This window comes from Pituophis catenifer, unplaced genomic scaffold, assembly GCF_029215685.1.
Source record: "Pituophis catenifer annectens isolate HBS135680 unplaced genomic scaffold, rPitCat1.0.hap2 SCAF_3, whole genome shotgun sequence".
NCBI lineage: Eukaryota > Metazoa > Chordata > Lepidosauria > Squamata > Colubridae > Pituophis > Pituophis catenifer.
This window is the reverse complement of record NW_027256883.1, coordinates 181,676,079-181,693,733: the sequence shown is the minus strand read 5'-3', so window position 1 is coordinate 181,693,733 and position 17,655 is coordinate 181,676,079. Positions and strand designations below refer to the sequence as shown.

The 17,655-nt window shown below is 38.3% G+C and overlaps 1 protein-coding gene across 1 annotated transcript in view; it reads right to left on the bottom strand.

Annotated features, from left to right (window-relative positions):
* RALGAPB (Ral GTPase activating protein non-catalytic subunit beta) overlaps positions 1–5,090 on the bottom strand; it is a 69,845-nt gene extending 64,755 nt beyond the window's left edge. The window contains exon 1 of the mRNA XM_070941644.1: positions 5,011–5,090. Within this exon, the coding sequence (XP_070797745.1) occupies positions 5,011–5,016 (6 nt within the window). The 5' untranslated portion in view covers positions 5,017–5,090. The remainder of the gene's footprint in view (positions 1–5,010) is intronic.
* Between the last annotated feature and the right edge of the window lie 12,565 nt (positions 5,091–17,655).

Genomic DNA, 17,655 nt, shown 5'->3' with positions numbered 1-17,655 from the left:
GCTTTTTCAGGAGCGAAACGTCTTCAAAGAAAAAACAAGAAAGTCCAGTTGCCTCCTGAAAAAGCACCTTTGGGAAAACCATGACCTGGAGGACTCAGAATCTCTACAGACTCAAGGAACAAAAATGAAACAAAGTAAAAATGAGCCCCAAATAAAACTGCAAAAAAAATAGAAGTGCTAAATGGTCTTTAAACTTGAGAGAATATGATTTCACTTCATGTGTTACCATTGTAACACAGAAGAATCTATATATAGATATTTAGCTTTTGTTATTTAGTTTACAAAAAGTCAGTTTCTAAACATAACATTAAACTTTGGCCACACAACATAATACTGATCAAGCTTTCCATTACGTCAGTAAAGGTCCAGTTCATAAGCAGAAAGTAAATAGATGTCATCCATGTAGTTTTAAATGGGGATGGCACTGTCTTCCCATTTTAAAAGAGTAATTTAAAAACTCATGCTCATAGTTCTTCATGTGATAAATTCCAAATGTTTGCAATTCAAAATCACATTAATATCTTTAATCATATTACTGTTCCTAATCCAGTTTCTTCTTCTTCTATTCAATCATGTTCAATTCTTAAAGACTGCTTGGACAAGTCACTGAAGTTTTCTTGGCAAGGTTTTTCAGAAGTGTTTGCCATAACACACTTCCTATGGCTGAAAGTAAGTGACTTGCCCAAGGTCATCCAGCTAGATTTGTAGCTAAGGTGGGACAAGAATTCACTGGATATTTAAATAAATCTAAACTTAAAGTAAATCTAAACTAAAGTAAAACAGTATTTATAAATTTCTATTGATATATCTGAGTTTACAGGATAAATGAGACTTACTCTAGTTAATCTGGTAATCTGATAATTAACCAACCATTTACTATATTAATAATATATTGGATATATAATTTTCATAATTAAAAAAGTATGTACTTGACTCCAACCACTTTTATGTCCAATATATCCTATCAATACCTAATTATACAAGAAGATAATTGGCGTTCACGAAGATTCCAAGAAGTATCTTGATGAGGAAATAATTCCTTTTGTACTGACTTTGGCCAAATAATTAAAATATCACATTTTAATCCAATTAATAAAGAAGAAGGAAATCTATGTTTGGCTAAGATATCATCTGAAAATTTTTACTGTAATATGTGAAAGGCTTTGTTTGCGTCCAACAAGACCTGGCTATTTCAACTTTCTCTAAAAAAAACCGCATTGCCAATATATCAAAGGTTTGTTGCTCTTTTACAAAATCAGGCTGTTCAGAATCAACAATGAAATGTAATAGTGTCTGTAATCTATGTGACAAGATTCACTGCCAAAAGTTTGCATTAACATTTAAAAAGGAAATTGAACAATAGTTTGCCTGGACAGCAGAATGTTTGCTGGCCTTCAAAATTACAGCTATATAACCTTCATAAATGGATTTTTTTTTAAAAAAAAAAGACAACTCTGAGAGGTTAGTCAGCTGGTGGCATTACAGGAGGATATGAAGATTAAGGATAAGACTTGGTTACTGAAAAAATACAAGGGTCTGACACCATCTGGTGCTCTAGAGATTGCTAAACAAAGATTCATAGCAGCACTGGCTACCAGGCTAAGGAGACATATTAAAGAAGCAGAGGCCAAAAGATACATGGAAAGGGGGAGTACATTCCATCACAGAGAAATCTAAATCAAGAAATTGCACAGCTCCAAGCTAGATGGGGAAGGGAAAGAAGTTCAGGGTGCCACACCCTACATTCTCCTAGAATATATCTACTGGTTAGAAGGTTATAACTTTAGTATGGCAAGATTTACCCATTAGGTAGAAGAAAATAAAGATAGGACTCAACTGCATTTAATTGTGTCTTTTTTCTTTTAAAATGTGGTTAGCCCATACTGTACACAATGCAGTTTTCTGCAAGGGAACAGGTACCTATGGTCATCCAAATGTTGCTGCACCACTAGCATCATTCATCTTATGTTGGATGGAGCTGTGGGAGATATTTACCAGTAATATTTGGTGAGCCACAGATCTTAACTCCTGCTATATATTTACTGAAAATCAATCATTTCCCCAAGATAAAAGGGAGCATGCATACAGCCACAACCCAAGAGGGTGCCTGGAGTTATACACGTAATTCAGTGGGGGAAGGCTCATTTCATAGATTTTGTGCTATCAAGTTGTTTTTGACTCTTAGCAACCATATAGCTTTTCTCCTTCTCCATCTCATAAATGGAAGACAAATATGACATACACCTTGCTTCTTACTGCTTTTGATTTTAATGATAGCGAACAAAATTTCAGTACTGCCAAATCCACAAACTGCTTTTATCAATAAAGATTCTCAAGTATTTAAATTCCTAAGCTCAAAAGAAAATATTGCAGGTTGAACTACACTATAGTGCACTATAAGAGTCCAGTTTTAATGTTAAATTAGCTCTGGAAAAAATATCTAATCTCAACTCACTACTATGAGCCCTGGAACAGTCAACCCTCAGCCAATCTTCATCAAAGCCTTGCTGCAAAACCAATAGGGAAACAGCAAAAAAATTGCAAATCACCTTGAAATCTTTGAAAGATTAAATATAAACATATTTAACAATCTAAAAAGAAACATACAATTTATTCAAGGATTATTAAATTCTGGATATTTTCAAATGACATTAAGTTTACGATTATACTGTTTATTTTAGGATGACCCATACATGCAAAGAAGCTCCCTTTATCTACATACTTTCTTTTTTGTTTGCAAGTTAGTCCATGAAATAAAATGGCATTATGGTGTTCAATTATATGTTCTGTATTCTATATTTCCATATGACACGTTTTATACAATCTTCAATAAGCTTGTTATTTTGGGGTTAATTCACATATGCACAAGAGAAATCCATACAATTACATTATTTAACACAGAAATACAGTTGTATATTCTTAAACTGTGGTTGCCCTACAAGTTTTCAGCAAAATAGGCTGCACTTCGGAAAATACTAAATTATAGCTAGAAAGCTGGTAAACAAATCTAGCTACAAAGATCTTAAGAATCAGTGTAAGATGAGCATGAGATCAGTGACTATGCAAGATGTTCGTCATACAAATCTAGGGCCTTTTTTTGTTAAGTATAAAATATCCATCAGTGCTTTTATAGATATGCTAAGAAGACACACTCTCTAAGTAATAGGTGTAGCAAATAGAAGTCCCAAGATTCTAAATCAGGAAATAATGATAAATAATTCTGGAGGTTTTTAAAAAGGTATAAGGAATGTGTTAGATATCATCCTTTTGAATTAATGGAGTTTTGAGGCTTTACAGAGTACAAATATTGGCATATGATCAATACCTGGATAGCATACATGAGGACAAGAATGCGGCACTCTCACTGAAACAGTTTAAAGCAACTTAGTAGGGAAAATCAGGAATTCAATAAACTTCCTGCTTACCCTTAGGCATGATGTAAAATAATAAGAAATAGCAACAAAAGGAGACTTCTTCAGATCAGGTTTGACTTGTGATGCTATAGGAACATATTCATGTAGCTTTCCTTGCAACAGAATAAAAGGGGATTGCCATTACCATCTTTAAGGGTAATCTTTTTTTAATTCCCCAATCTATTCTGTAGCCCTGGAATTTCCTGGTGGTCCCTCATCCAAGTACTAATCAAGTCCAATACTGCTTGGTGTTTTTGAGATCAGCTAAGATCAGCTAGGTGCTGCCACCTGCTGTGGACAAAATAATGAAGCCCTTTCATATAAATTCTATGGCTAGCTTCAGAATGACTTAAATTTTTACAAGATTTGGGGGAAAGTAACACAAGTAGCTCTAATGATAAACTAAAGCTGTTCCAGTAAGTTAAGTAGTGCACCCAGGATAGGGCATGTTCCCCCCCCCTCCCCCCCACTTATCATTTCCTTTTATCGTTTACACAGTATTTTTTTTATTTTAGTTATTTCACCAAGCATGTATTTTATGACAGATACAAGTGTAAACATAATTATAAATACATGAAAAGGATACGAATAAAAGAAAACATTAGGACAGGGATGGTAGGCACGCTGATGCGCTTATGCACGCCCCTTTGCAGAACTTCTCCCACTCTGTATTTAATATAATCCTAAACTAAAACAGTATAATAAATTTCCTCTTTATAAACTTCGGAGAAATATTAAAACAACAACTAATATATTCAGGCCAGAGAGTAAATGTGAACATCATTCTTAATGGTATTTCAATTTGCCAATGCATTATGTTGGAGAGAAATATCCTTTCAAAAAAATCAGCAACAACCCTGCCTATAAGCGAGGGAAAGGGGAAAGGCATGCCCGATTAAAATCCGTTTACCCAAAATACAGGAAACTGGTGTCCTCCGGATATTTTGAACAACAACTCCCACAATCCTTTGCTATTCGCTAGGCTAACTGGGGCTGATGGGAGATGAAGTCCAAAACATCTGGAGGGCATTTGATTGTCTTTCTCAATCTTACGTACATGCCCGAGCCGAGTATCGAGCCCAGAGTTTGATCCTCATCGGTCAGCCCCTGCTCTACAGGTTGCTTGCTCCGAGTAGCAGCAAATCAACCCGAGTTTACTCAGATCGCTGAGGTGGGAATGCTTCGGAATGGAAAGCGCTCGGCCCAGACATGGCCTAGCCCCAGCTTCCCGCGCCCTAAGTTCGTGAGAAGACCGGCTCATTTCCCGCAGGGAGCACTTTTCCCGAGCAGCGGCCCCACCCCGTGCACGCCAGGAGTCGCCGCTTCCCCATCTCATGCACCACCCGGAGCCTCAGCGCCACGAAGCGGCAACCCCGGGGTGGGGTGGGAAGAGGAGGGACGCCCGGGAGTCTTTCGCCAGGATTAATCTTCCAGGAAAAGGCATTCGGCGTCAAGGCCTCCAGTCCCAGAAGGAAAGGAAAGGCCAGAATGCGGCGCAGAGGTCAGAGCCCGCTGATGCAGGGCCCGGCAAAGCCAAAGGCGGCCCCGCGCGGCTTCTGGGTGTAGTCAACGGGCAAAGAACCCGGTCGCGGCTTACCTGCATCGAGATGACCGGCTGACATGTCTGGGGTAAAAGGCAGCCGCTCCGCCCTCAAGCGCCCGGCTCCATAGCGCCCGCCGGGAGTGAGAAATCGAACGCTCCGCTCAGGTCTCTCTGGACACTTCCGGCCGTCTTAAAAAACTCACGCCCGAAAACCCGACATTCATCCCGTACGACACGCACGCGCCTTGACAACATTCCCTGCCGTGCGAAAGAAGTTCTTTCTACCCTCGACGCTCGCTCCCAACCGGAAGTACGTAGGAGCGTGACATTTCCCTTAGAAGGCGGCGGTTGGGGGGGGGGAGGGAGGAGAAGAAGGGAGGAGGGAGAGGCGAGGAGGAGGAGGGGATTTTTGAAAGTTTTGCGCTGTACGCAAACGCCGTTCGCTTGGCTCGGCCCACTTTCCTTACCCCTCAGGATGTCGCATTTAAAGGAGCCGCGTTTGTTTTCATGACTCGTGGTCCTCGCTCTTTCCGCAGTCGCTGCCGTTAAATTCCCGACCGTGGAATCGTGTCATCCCAAGCGGGGTTGCAATGCTGACCAAGGGATAAGGAAGACCTTGCTGCCCAAAACATCTGGAGAGGGACAGTTTGGGGAAAACGGACTGCGTTACAAACCGACGGTGTGACACCGCTGTCGCTCTTGCCGTAGTTTTACTGCAGTGTTTGTTGTTCAACCCTAGCAGTGCCTGTTCAAGCCTCCTCCGTCGTGTTAACAAGAGGCTATTTTACCTGCTTTACAGGCGGGAAGTAACCTGGCCTTGTTTCCGAATAGTGAGGAACTGGAGAATGGCACCTCAGATTGATTGATTGGTTTTATTTTATTTTATTTTATTTTATTATTTTATTTTATTATTTTATTTTATTTTATTTTATTATTTATTTTATTTTATTATTTTATTTTATTTTATTTTATTATTTTATTTCATTATTTTATTTTATTATTTTTTATTATTTTATTTTTTTTATTTGATTTGATTTTAGGAAATTTATATCGGCGCCTATTCGCACATGGCGACTCAAGGCGGCTTACTAGAACATAGAAACCTCATATATAAAACACTAAAACTAATAAAAGAGAATAATCATGTACTAAAATAATATAATAACATAACCCTGGCAACAACACATTACATGAGCCATTTAATGGGCTTCATCCCGCTCTGTGTTCCCCAGATCCACTGGCAGAACCAGGTCTTCAGCGCCTTCCGAAAGAGTTAGTGTGGGGCCCACTCTAATCTCTGAGGTTCCAGAGCAGTGTTTCTCAACCTTGGAAGCTTGAAGATGGGTGGACTTCAACTCCCAGAATCCCCTAGCCAGCAGCGCTGGCTGGGGGATTCTGGGAGTTGAAGTCCACCCATCTTCAAGCTTCCAAGGTTGAGAAACACTGTTCCAGAGAAAGGGAGCCACTATGGAGAAGGCTCCTCTTCTGGGTCCCACCAAGTGTATCTCCCTAGGGCAGTGATGGCTAACCTTTTTGCCATTGTGTGCCAAAAGCAGGAGGATGTGTGGGGGTTACGCATGCCCATGCCCAGACCTATAATTCAATGCGCCCCGCCCCCCCACACATGCACGCATGACCCCCCCGCGCTCCCCCTGCTTTTGGCACAGTGGGCTCGGTAGGCCCGTTTTTCTCCCTCCCCAGGCTCCAGAGGCTTTCTTGGAGCCTGGGGAGGGCGAAAACTGCATTTCCCCCCCCCCCAGAGGCCAGAAACGGCCCATTTCACGACTTCGGGTGGGACTGGAAGGCCCGTTTTTCACCCACTCCAGGCTCCAGAGGCTTTCTAGGAGCCCGGGGAGGGCAAAAATGGCCTTTCCCAACCTCCCAGAGACCAGAAACAGCCTGTTTCCTGCCTTCCGGTGGGCCCAAAAATTGCCGGTGTGCAAATACATGCTGGAGCTGAGCTAGGGCAACGCTCGCGTGCCCACAGATATGGCTCCGTGTGGCACCTGTGGCACGCGTGCCATAGGTTCGCCATCACAGCCCTAAGGGATGGGATCCACAACCTTCCTTGCCTCCCTGCTCTGGTGGGGTGAGTAGATGTGACCGGCAAGAGGCAGTCCCTCAGATAACCTGGTCCTAAGCCATGAAGGGCTTTAAAGGTGACAACCAGCACCTTGAATTGCATCGGGAAGCAAATTGGCAACCAATGTACCTCCCGCAGTAGACATGATACATGTGCACACCGAGGTCTGCACAAAACCATGTGGGTCACAGCATTTTGCACCAACTGGAGCTTCCAGATGCTCTTCAAGGGCAGCCCCATGGAGAGTGCATTGTAATAGTGAAGACGGGAAGTGACTAGGCATGAGTGACAATGCTAACTAGCATTGACTCTGATTTGATCTCCACGTGCTTAGGCAAAAAATGTTAGCAAAGAATGATTCTTCCAGTTTGGGCCAGAAACCAAGACATTGCAAATTCTAATCTTTTCTTAGTCATGAAAGCCAGCTGGATGACTTTGGGCCAGTCATTGTCTTTCAGCCCATGATGTCAGGCTCAGGTAACAAGTCAGTCAATTCCTGTTAAAACCAAATGGATCAACACTTGATCCTTAAAAAGTATGGACTTGAATGAAAATGCTAGGGGGAAAAAACTTCTTCAAGATGCTCAAAATGTTTAGCATATTGAAACTGTTGAAATCAGTAAATTAGTCTTCAAACTCATATATCAGATGGAAATAAGACATCAAAATTTAGCAATAGCTTGGCTGCCTTTGTTGAGTCCTCTTTTCCACTAGGACAATGTTTTCCGTCTTAGAGACTTTAAGATATGTGGACTTTAATTCCCAGGCTAAATTTCCTCATGCTGGCAGAGGAATTCTGTTCAGCACCCATGGCTACATATGTTAAGGGCAGGGGTGAAATGTAAAATTTGTTACTACCGGTTCTGTGGGCATGGCTTGGTGGTGGTGGGGTAATGTGACAATAGGCGCGGCCAACTTTTTTTTTTTTTTACTTTTAAAAGCATTTTTTCTACCACCTTAAGAGGTTGCAGAAAAAAATGCTTTTAGAAGCCTCTGACAATCAGGCAACTCAGCTGGGATCACCAGAGGCTTTTAAAGGCTTTTTTTTTTTTCCTACAGCCTCTTCTCAGCCTCAGCCAGCTGAGCCGCAGGATCATCAGGGGCTTTTTTTTTTTACTTTTAAAAGCATTTTTTCAGCCGAATAAATGCTTTTAAAAGTAAAAAAAACAGCTTCTGATGATCGCGCGGCTCAGCTGGGCATGGCGGGGATGCAGGGATTTTTGCTACTGGTTCTCCAAACCACCCACCACCATCGCTACCAGATTGGGTGATCCGGTCCGAACCGGGAGCATTTCACCCCTGGTTAAGGGGCAAAATATTTGTAGATAAAGCCAGATTTCACTTTCTTGCCACCTTGGAAGCTTAGTTAAACAAACCATGGATTGCACATAAACCATGTAGGAATAGTGTTAATAATTAGAAAGATGAGCCTACCAGCATTTAACCATGCTCAATGAAATTGCCAATAGTTCATTCAATCAGTTATGGTTTCTTTGAATCTCTCAGCAGCACTAACTGGAAAGTTGTGTTTCAAAGTAGTATCCCTTTTTAGATAAGGGCACTCTATAGTCTCCTGGATGATTGTGTTACTTTCAAATATTAAAAGTAAACTGTGTGCCTGAGTATATGTGGATGTAACACTGATTCTACAAATCAGAGAGGGATGTATTAGTCTTGTAAGTCTTCCTCTTAATTCCTGGTTCATACTGCTTTATTCTTAAGGATTAATGCTAAACCTTCGCTGTCTTATTTTCCAATAAGCCCTTGATGACCTCTCTCCTTTCATGTGTCTAAGATCAGTACTAATAAATCAGTATTTTTATTTGTAACAAATAAGTATGCACCAGATCTGCATAAGCAAGTATTTTACTTCCCATTTTTCTTGACCATTTCTTGGGTATAGTCTAATTCTGCAGTGAATTTTCCCTTTCATTTTTGCATTAACCAGTTTACAATTTTTTGACAGGAAATTATAAGTCTTCATCAGTTAAAACATTGTCAGTCTGTACATTATAAATTTGTGCCAGCTAAACCAAGTAAAGTTGGTTTAGTTTCACAAATCTTAGGCTAGTTGTTATCTATTATAGCAATATTTTGATAGAAAATTGTAAATCTTTTATGACTATAATTTATTAAAAAACACCTCTATCGGTGTTTGTAGCATAAAATCTGAAGATTGAGATACTTTAATAGCTATATGTGGTGTTTGTTAGGTTTATACTCTACTTTTCCTATAGGATTACTTAGAATTATAACAAGCCTCTGCAAGATTTTAACCAATGTTTGTCATGCAAAATCAGAAGCCAGTATTTGTAAGCAAAAAATCTCTTAGACCTAAACCTGTGTTTGCTGTATTAAATTCATCAGTACAAAATATATGACTTTTCTCTCTCCCTTTTTCTAGCAAACATACAAATTAGTTATTCAAACCAGTGATGTCATTTTCTGGCCATTTTTAGTAGGCAGAAAGGGCAAGGAAGCATTGTTCCCAGAGCCTAACGTTATAAAGCACTGCCCATTTCTCCAAATTTGGACCATTGCCAACCCTTGATACTACTAAATTCCTGGATATATGAGATAGTTTTTCCTTCCAACCCATTTATTTTTTAAAAAATTATACACATTTTAAAGAATATAATAAGCTATATTTCTTTATTGTGCCCTGTCTACCATGAAAGTCAACCAAAGTGGTGAAGTCAGCATTGCCTAATGTAATGCCCTCCAGATATGTTGGAATGGCAGTTTCAAGAATTCCAGGCTGTGTAAGTGTTCAAAGCATTTGGAGGAAGCTAAGCTAGAAAAGCTGTGTTAGCTAAAAGAAAACATCTTAAGATACCAGGGAAACAGGAGTACATTGGTATACTCCTGTGAGTCAAGCTTAGTGTCAACTCTTTCTGACACATTCCTTCCTGTGGTAACAATATGGAAGTGGTTTACTATTGCCTTCTTCTGACATGTTGTGGGTAGTGAATAATTCCTAATTAGAAAGATGTGGAGATGGGGTGTTAAACTAATTTGGATACCCATATTAAGGCCTCTGAAGACCAACATATGAAAAAAAATGATCCATTTTGTTTATAAGGCAGTCTACGTTATAAGGTAGTCCTCGACTTACAACAGTTCATTTAGTGATGATTCAAAGTTACAACAGCACTGAGAAAAGTGACTTGTGACTGCTTTTCAGACTTACGATCATTGCAGCATCGCCAGAGTCACATGATCAAAATTCAGATGCTTGCCAACTGACTCATATGATCCCCTTTTGTGAATTTCCAACAACCAAAATCAACAATGAAGCCAGATTCATTTAACAACCATGTTACTAAATCAACAACTTCAGTGATTCACTTAACAACTGTGGCAAGAAAGGTCTTAAAATGGGGCAGAATTCACTTAACAAATGTCTCACTTAGCTACAGAAATTTTGGGTTCAATTATGGTCATAAAACAAGGACTACCTGTATGAAGAAAGAGTGCATGTATTTTATAACTCTGAAACTTGATTATACCTAGTGACTTCTGATGTACACTAAGATAGAACTTGCACCTCACCCACTATCTTTCTTGTGCTGTGACTTTATAATTTACAGCATACTATTTAATTCAGAAATGGATTAATTAATAATTAAGAATACTGAAGTCTGAGAAAATAAAAGCTGTGATCATGTTGTTTTTGACACCTAGCAGCCATATAGATTTTCTTCATGAAAAATCTCTATAGAATCCTTCCTATACAATCTAAAATCTCTATCAAAGTTTGATGGAAAAATACGGTATTCAAATTTGGGCAGGTCACAGCTGTTTGTTAGAATAGTTCCAGGCACTAGATGGCACTGGGTACTTGATCACAGAATTATGCTAGAGTCTAAGTTTGTAAAAAAAATATGGAAAAAAGTAATGATAAATTAAACAAGATAATGAAAGGATAATGTTATTTCTGTAACAAAAATGCTCAGAATAACTAAGCAATAGACTTTTAAGTGGTAGTGTTTGAAAATGCAAGCTAGCTATTAAGGAACAACTATAGAATGAAGGGAAACACTTTCAAATTTAGAGACAGATACTAAGAATACCATGAACTAGAAAAAGAATCATTTGCTTGGAGGAAATTAAAATTGATTGCTTCCTTGATGTGTAGATCAAGCAGATATATAATATCTGGATATATAATCAAAGAAGGCAAGTGTAGAAAGTAGTAGTAGTATTTACATATTTGGTCAATGACTAGCAAAAGATTGGCCTAGAAAAAGATTGGCAAGTTTTAAAGAAGTAAAAGAACAGATAAAGCATAAGAAAGGTCAGAGAATTTACTAGATTATCCTTTAAAGAATTGAAAATTCTCCTGGGAAATTGGTTGATGAAAGCATTAGTCTGTTTAGATGCCAGAGATTGATCCAACTTAATGGCTGCATGGAAATTTGCTTAAAACATAAAAGTAGAACAATATAGTAGAAGTGCTGAATTTGTAATTAATGTTTAATCTTAATTTTGCAAAAGAAAAATTATGGCATTGCATTTCAAATTACTACCCTCTCCATGCTTTCTCAAGTGTTAGACTATTTTAGCTTTTTCCTGAATCAGTGTCTTTTTGAGGGAAATTTATACTAGAAATTCACTTTCCCCCACATTTATCTACAAATCTATAGATTATGTATGAGAAAACAAGCAAACACTTAGCACTGCTAATCTCTCAAAGACCATTAATTTCCAAAACAGACAGTGTGCTGAATTCCACTGTTATTAGCCACAATAAAACCACACAAACTATTTATTTCCAGCTGACATTTAAACCTACATGTAATTGGTAATGATTTCAGTCATCAAAGGCATAGTACTTGGGCAGGATTTTTCAAACTTTTTCAGGTCAAACTGTTACTTTAAAAAAATCTGTCTTCCTACCTTTTAGACACAGAGTGATGATATATCATGTGCAAAATGCCCTTGGGGAGAAACTTCTGCATGTCAACTGACAAACCCCATTCTTTCTACTGTATCTTAGAAAAATTACTATGGACACCATCAACCTACTTTTGATTCAACTTTTTCCCCTGTTCTTTACAGAACCTCATTACTTGCTTGCAGAACTCCAGAGTTCCCTGAAATTTAAATAATCTGAGAACCCTGGCCTAGGGAACAGAATGTGCTTACTTGTTTCATCCAGATGACTACCTGTAAGAAAAGGAGCGGAAATACCCTGTCCCTTTCCTGTAAAGCAACAGCAGACATATTTTTCTTTTTTAGCGATTAATTAGAGAATGTTCTAATTTTATCCTTTAATCTAGCAATAGATGTTATTGGAAGATATTTCAAGCCTGAACAAGAGTAGGGAAAAGAGATGGAAAGAGGAAAAGAGGTTGACTAGGTATCCATGACCCCTTGTTTTATGTATATCTCACCTTTCCACATTGTGACTGTCCCACTTATTACTATTTGAATCCTTTAGGGAAGTTTAGCTTTTATTTGCAAACACAGCAAGAAGTCTAAAGAAATAAATGTAATCCGACTAGTTCCAGAAGTCAGACTGGAAAAATGTTTTAATAAAGATTTTTCACATAATTCATTTTTTGTATTTCATGCTCCAGTGCACATCAGAAATAGAAATAATATGCAGTCAACAGAATACACAAACTAGAACTGGTATGTCTTCTTTTATCAAAATATATACTGAGAAAGCAAGATGAATTGTTTTTAATTTACCCACTGAGCCACGGTGGCGCAGTGTTTAGAATGCAGTACTGCAGCAGGCTACTTCTGCTAACTGCCGGCTGCCTGCAATTTGGCAGATTGAATTTTACCAGGCTCAAGGTTGATTCAGCCTTCCATCCTTCCGAGGTCAGTAAAATATGGACTCAGATTGTTGGGAGCAATATGTTGACTCTGTAAACTGTTTAGAGAGGGCTGTAAAAGCACTGTGAAGCGGTATATAAGCCTAAGTGCTATTGCTATTATTAAGAGAAGTAATTAGTTTGAATTAACTAAATCTAAATAGATGTAAGATACAATCCTTCCGTAACTGAATTATAACATCATGCTAAAACCTTTTAATTTTTTTATTGAAATATGACAAATATGTCAGTTTTGCTATATGTAGGTTGAATGACAAGTATAGTAATGCTTCCAACGGTATAGACCGCCAGCAGATGGCAATACTGATGCACTAAAAGCTCTGATGTGTTCCTTAGCATCTTTCTTTCACTTTAGTTGGGAAGAAACTATTGTGGAAAAAGATTGTATTTGCTATCCTGGTGAATATCTGTAGCTCAGGTGTATGAGGGTAAAGGTTCATTCTCCTAGCCTGGTAACGAAATGTTCGGAAACCAATCCACAAGCTCAGAGAACGAACCTTTACCCTCATCCTATACCTGAGCTACAGATATTCGCCACTATAGCAAAGCTACAAGGGCGTGCAATGCTTAAACTTGCTCACCACTGGGAGACTTTCGCTGGGAGACAATCATCGACCCACGAACAGCTACACTTCCTCCTATATGAAGATGTTACCTAGTCTGGTAATGAAATGTTCGGAAACCAACCCACAAGCTCGGAGAACGAACCTTTACCTTTAAAGATTGTATTATTTGTGAAATGGAAGTCTGCAGAAAAGTATTGAGCAATGTGCTTTAAGTATTATGCTATGATTGAATTTTGACTGCCAAAAGAGTCCCTCCAATTGAAATTCGCTGTTGAATTATGTGGTTTATCTAATGAGTATGTTGATGTTAAATACTGTGCATTGCTAGGTCAAAAAATAGAAAGATGATGGACCTGGAATAGCTTGTTTGTATGAACAGCAATGAAGTGAACACCTGTGACAGTAACTGACAAGTTTCACATGGGAAAGGTTGATGAATAGATTAACTAACAGTTCACTTAAAGAGAAACTGCTGTCAAGCTTGGCATTTCACAGGAAATATGTTATTGATATTCAATATTGAAAGATTTGTACAAAATGAATTCCTTGCATGCCAACGGCAGACATATATAGCAAATATACATTTATTTATTTATTCACATAAATTTGTACATATTTACATAGATTTAAAGAACACCCAATTCTGGATCTTTTACATATCAAAGCCAGAAAAATAAAAGAACAGATGTATCCAGAAAAACCATACAAAACAGACTATATGGATCTTTGGGGAATAATGTCAGGGTGCAGGATCCATGTCTAAGAAGAAGCTACATTAATTCTGATCAAAAAAGCATGATCAATGCCAGCTCTGTATTGTGTCCTGGCCTGAAACCCAACAAGAATGGGTCCAGATCATCTATTTTCTTCAGGATACTCTGGAACTGTTGCATCACAACTTTTTCAACAATCTTCCCTAAAAAAGAAGGTTGGAGACTGGACAACAATTGTTCAGAATTATAGCTTCTTAAAGAGGGAACATGCTACTGTGTCCTTCAGAGTCACAGGGACCACCCCATTCCTCAAAGAAGCTAATGGATCCAACCACAAGTCACCTCCCAAGCAGTTTTAACCACCCAGGAAGAGCCTACCTCTTACAGTTTCCCAGCTCGCAATCTGAAAGACCTGCCCATTGATCATCATAAAAATTAAAAAGAACAGCAAGTATAAATATTCCTTATTCTACTTGAAGTAAATTATATAGTTCTTTACAAGTGATATTTTATTAATTAGTTTTGCCAGTTTTAGTAGTAATCCATAACATACATAGTATGAATAGTTTTTATAATTGTTTCCCATTATCTATGTTATATTTCTCTTTTCCAATAGGCAATTAGATTCATTATGTTGGATTAGCAACTGGATTACAATAATATACATAGCAGAAGTACTCTTCACTTTGGCCATATTTGAGAAAGCTTGTTTTCAGGAAGGCTGAAATTGATATTAAAAAATTCAGTTGTTTAAATTTAGTTTAACTGTACAGAAAATAAACCAAATATAAAACTTGTACAAAATTAATTCAGTTCTAATCTTATTTTCTTTATATTCTGGTAGATGCTAAGACAAAGCCTGTATGGGGAATATGTCTGACCTGGGGATGCGGTGGCGCAGCGGCTTAATGATGCTGAAACTGCTGGCTAGAAATGGTTTGTACTCCAGTGGTTCAAGGCCAGCTCCACAAGACAGGGTGAGCTCCCGTCGCTCATACCCTAGCTCCTACCCACCCAGCAGTTTGAAAGCAAGCAATAAATAGGTACCATTTTGGTGGGGAAAACCTTGCTGCGTTCGTATGTGTGCAGAAAGCAGAAGTTGGCATTGGACCTGGCCGACATGAGGCAACATAATACGAGGCGAGGCAAGACTGGCAGAGGAGCCTGGAAGAGCCAGCAACCTGAGCTCTGCTAGTCAGCTGGTGTAAGCTAGTTTGCTCCCTTTGGTGCACCAAGCATAAGCAGGCAAGCGCTGAACAGAATGAACTAGCGATGAAGGCTGTCAAGACTGCATTGTGTCTAGCATTTGTAAATTTCCCTGACATTGTATGCCATACACTAAATAAATAAATGTCTGACCTTTCTGCTATTACTTTGCAGACATGAAGCATCCTATAATTTGACATACCTTCAGCTCTCAGACCATGTATTTAAAATGCATTTAAATAAACTGCCACACAAGAGTTAACTACTAGTTAGCAGGCAGCAGATCTATTATGATTGTAAAAAAGTAGACTATAACTGAAAATGGCCTGTATTATCAATCAGAGTGGTCTCCTTTAAATTAAATTATTGTTTCTAAGTCTACAGATTCCCATATCATTTAAAAATAAAATTTATAATTTCAGAAGACAATTTTAAACATTTATGTTAAAATATACAGTGTACTTAATCTCTTAATAAGAATAGTACAATGCATTTCTTATCAGGTTAACTATTTATTAGTCAACTGAAACCACCACTGGCTTCAAAACCATTATATTTACTCAATGTATATATTTATCTTCTATTTTTATCTATTTGACTTTTTAATGGGCGTTCCCATCCTTGTCAATTATTGCAAATGAATATGGTCAGAAGCTTCATTTTGTACAGTATGTGGATAGGTTAATATCATATTTGGCTATGAATTAAATAAAAACTCCCTTAAGTTGCACTGTAGTTAGTTTAATTTATTAGATTAATTAATAGAAAGTATTTAGATCTAGGAAGAGCCAGTTTGTTTCATTACTATTTGAACAGCATAAAATAAAAACAAAAGCCTTAATTTGGGGGTATCTATCTGAAACACTGCATAATGCAAAGCAGAAATCTAAATTTCATATAAATATATCCTAAGATCATTGCAGAATACATTTTGTTTATGTTACTAGTTGGAATGGCAAGAGAACCAGTTTGGTCTAGTGGTTTGGGCACCAGCCTAGAAAGTGGAAAAGCTTGAGTTCAAGTCCCACCTTAGCCATGAAAACTAGCTAGGTGACTTTGGGACAGTCACCCTCTTAGCTCAACCCAACTCACAGGGCTGTTGTTGCAAAAATAGGAAGAGGAAGATATGTGGATATGTTTGCCGCCTTATTTGTAAAAATTAAATAAAGGCAGGCTACAAATAAATACCAATAACACTTAAGACTTACATATTGCTTCACAGTGCTTTACAGTAAGCTTTCTCTAAGTGGTTTAGAGTCAGCATATTGCCCCCAACAATCCGGTCATTTTACTGACCTCAGAAGGATGGAAAGCTGAGTCAACCTTGAGCCTGTGACACTCGAACTGCCAAACTGCTGGATGTATATATCTTTCGTATATAGCGTCAAGGAAATATGTATAGTATTATCTGTTTTCTCTTCCAATAGTACCACTGAGTAAATTAGGCTGAGAAATACCAAGTGAACCAGAATTACCCAGTGAGTTTTCATGGATGAGTTTGACTCTGGACATATCCATAACACTGATTTTAAAGTTCATTTTTAATCTCATTACTGGGTCGAAAAAGAAAAAAAATTCTACTTGCTCTTGCATAATAATCTTCCTCTGTAATAGTATCAATTGTAAAGTTCACATGTGATTCGTAATATTTTGCTCTTTTCATATATTCCCTAAATGGCTAGGATGATATATCAAACATAATTATTTGTTTAACAATGGTTTTATTGCTTTGGTTATGAGAAAGCTCCGTTGGTCATATCATTCTATCCATGGATTTAAATTTAGAATTTTTTTGTGTAGCAAATACTTTGAAGAAAGCTACATATAAAACTGCTACAGCTCAGTGGTGACAGCAAAAGAACCCTGAGCTTCCAATTCTTACTAAACAATTCTGTTCTTTTTGTAGGTCAGACAGTAAATGGTTTCTCAACAGTTATATTTTGGCTATTCTAAGACAGTTCTCTAAAACGACTACAATACTTAAATCCAGTCTTTTCTAGACTGTTTACAGAACGATTATTATCTAAATAGCATAGATTCCATTGATTCTTAGTAAGGCCATTAGATCAAACGATTTTAGCTACTCATTGTTTCTTGAAATAACTAATGAGAAAGAAAACATCAGCAATTAAGTATGTTGATATGGCAGGCCCACTGGAAGTCGGGAAACAGGCTGTTTCCGGCCTTGGCAGGGGGGGCCTTGCCTTCCCCAGGCTCCTAGAAAGCCTCTGGAGCCTGGGGAGGTTAAAAAAGGGCCTTCTGGTCCCACTGGATGCCAGAAATGG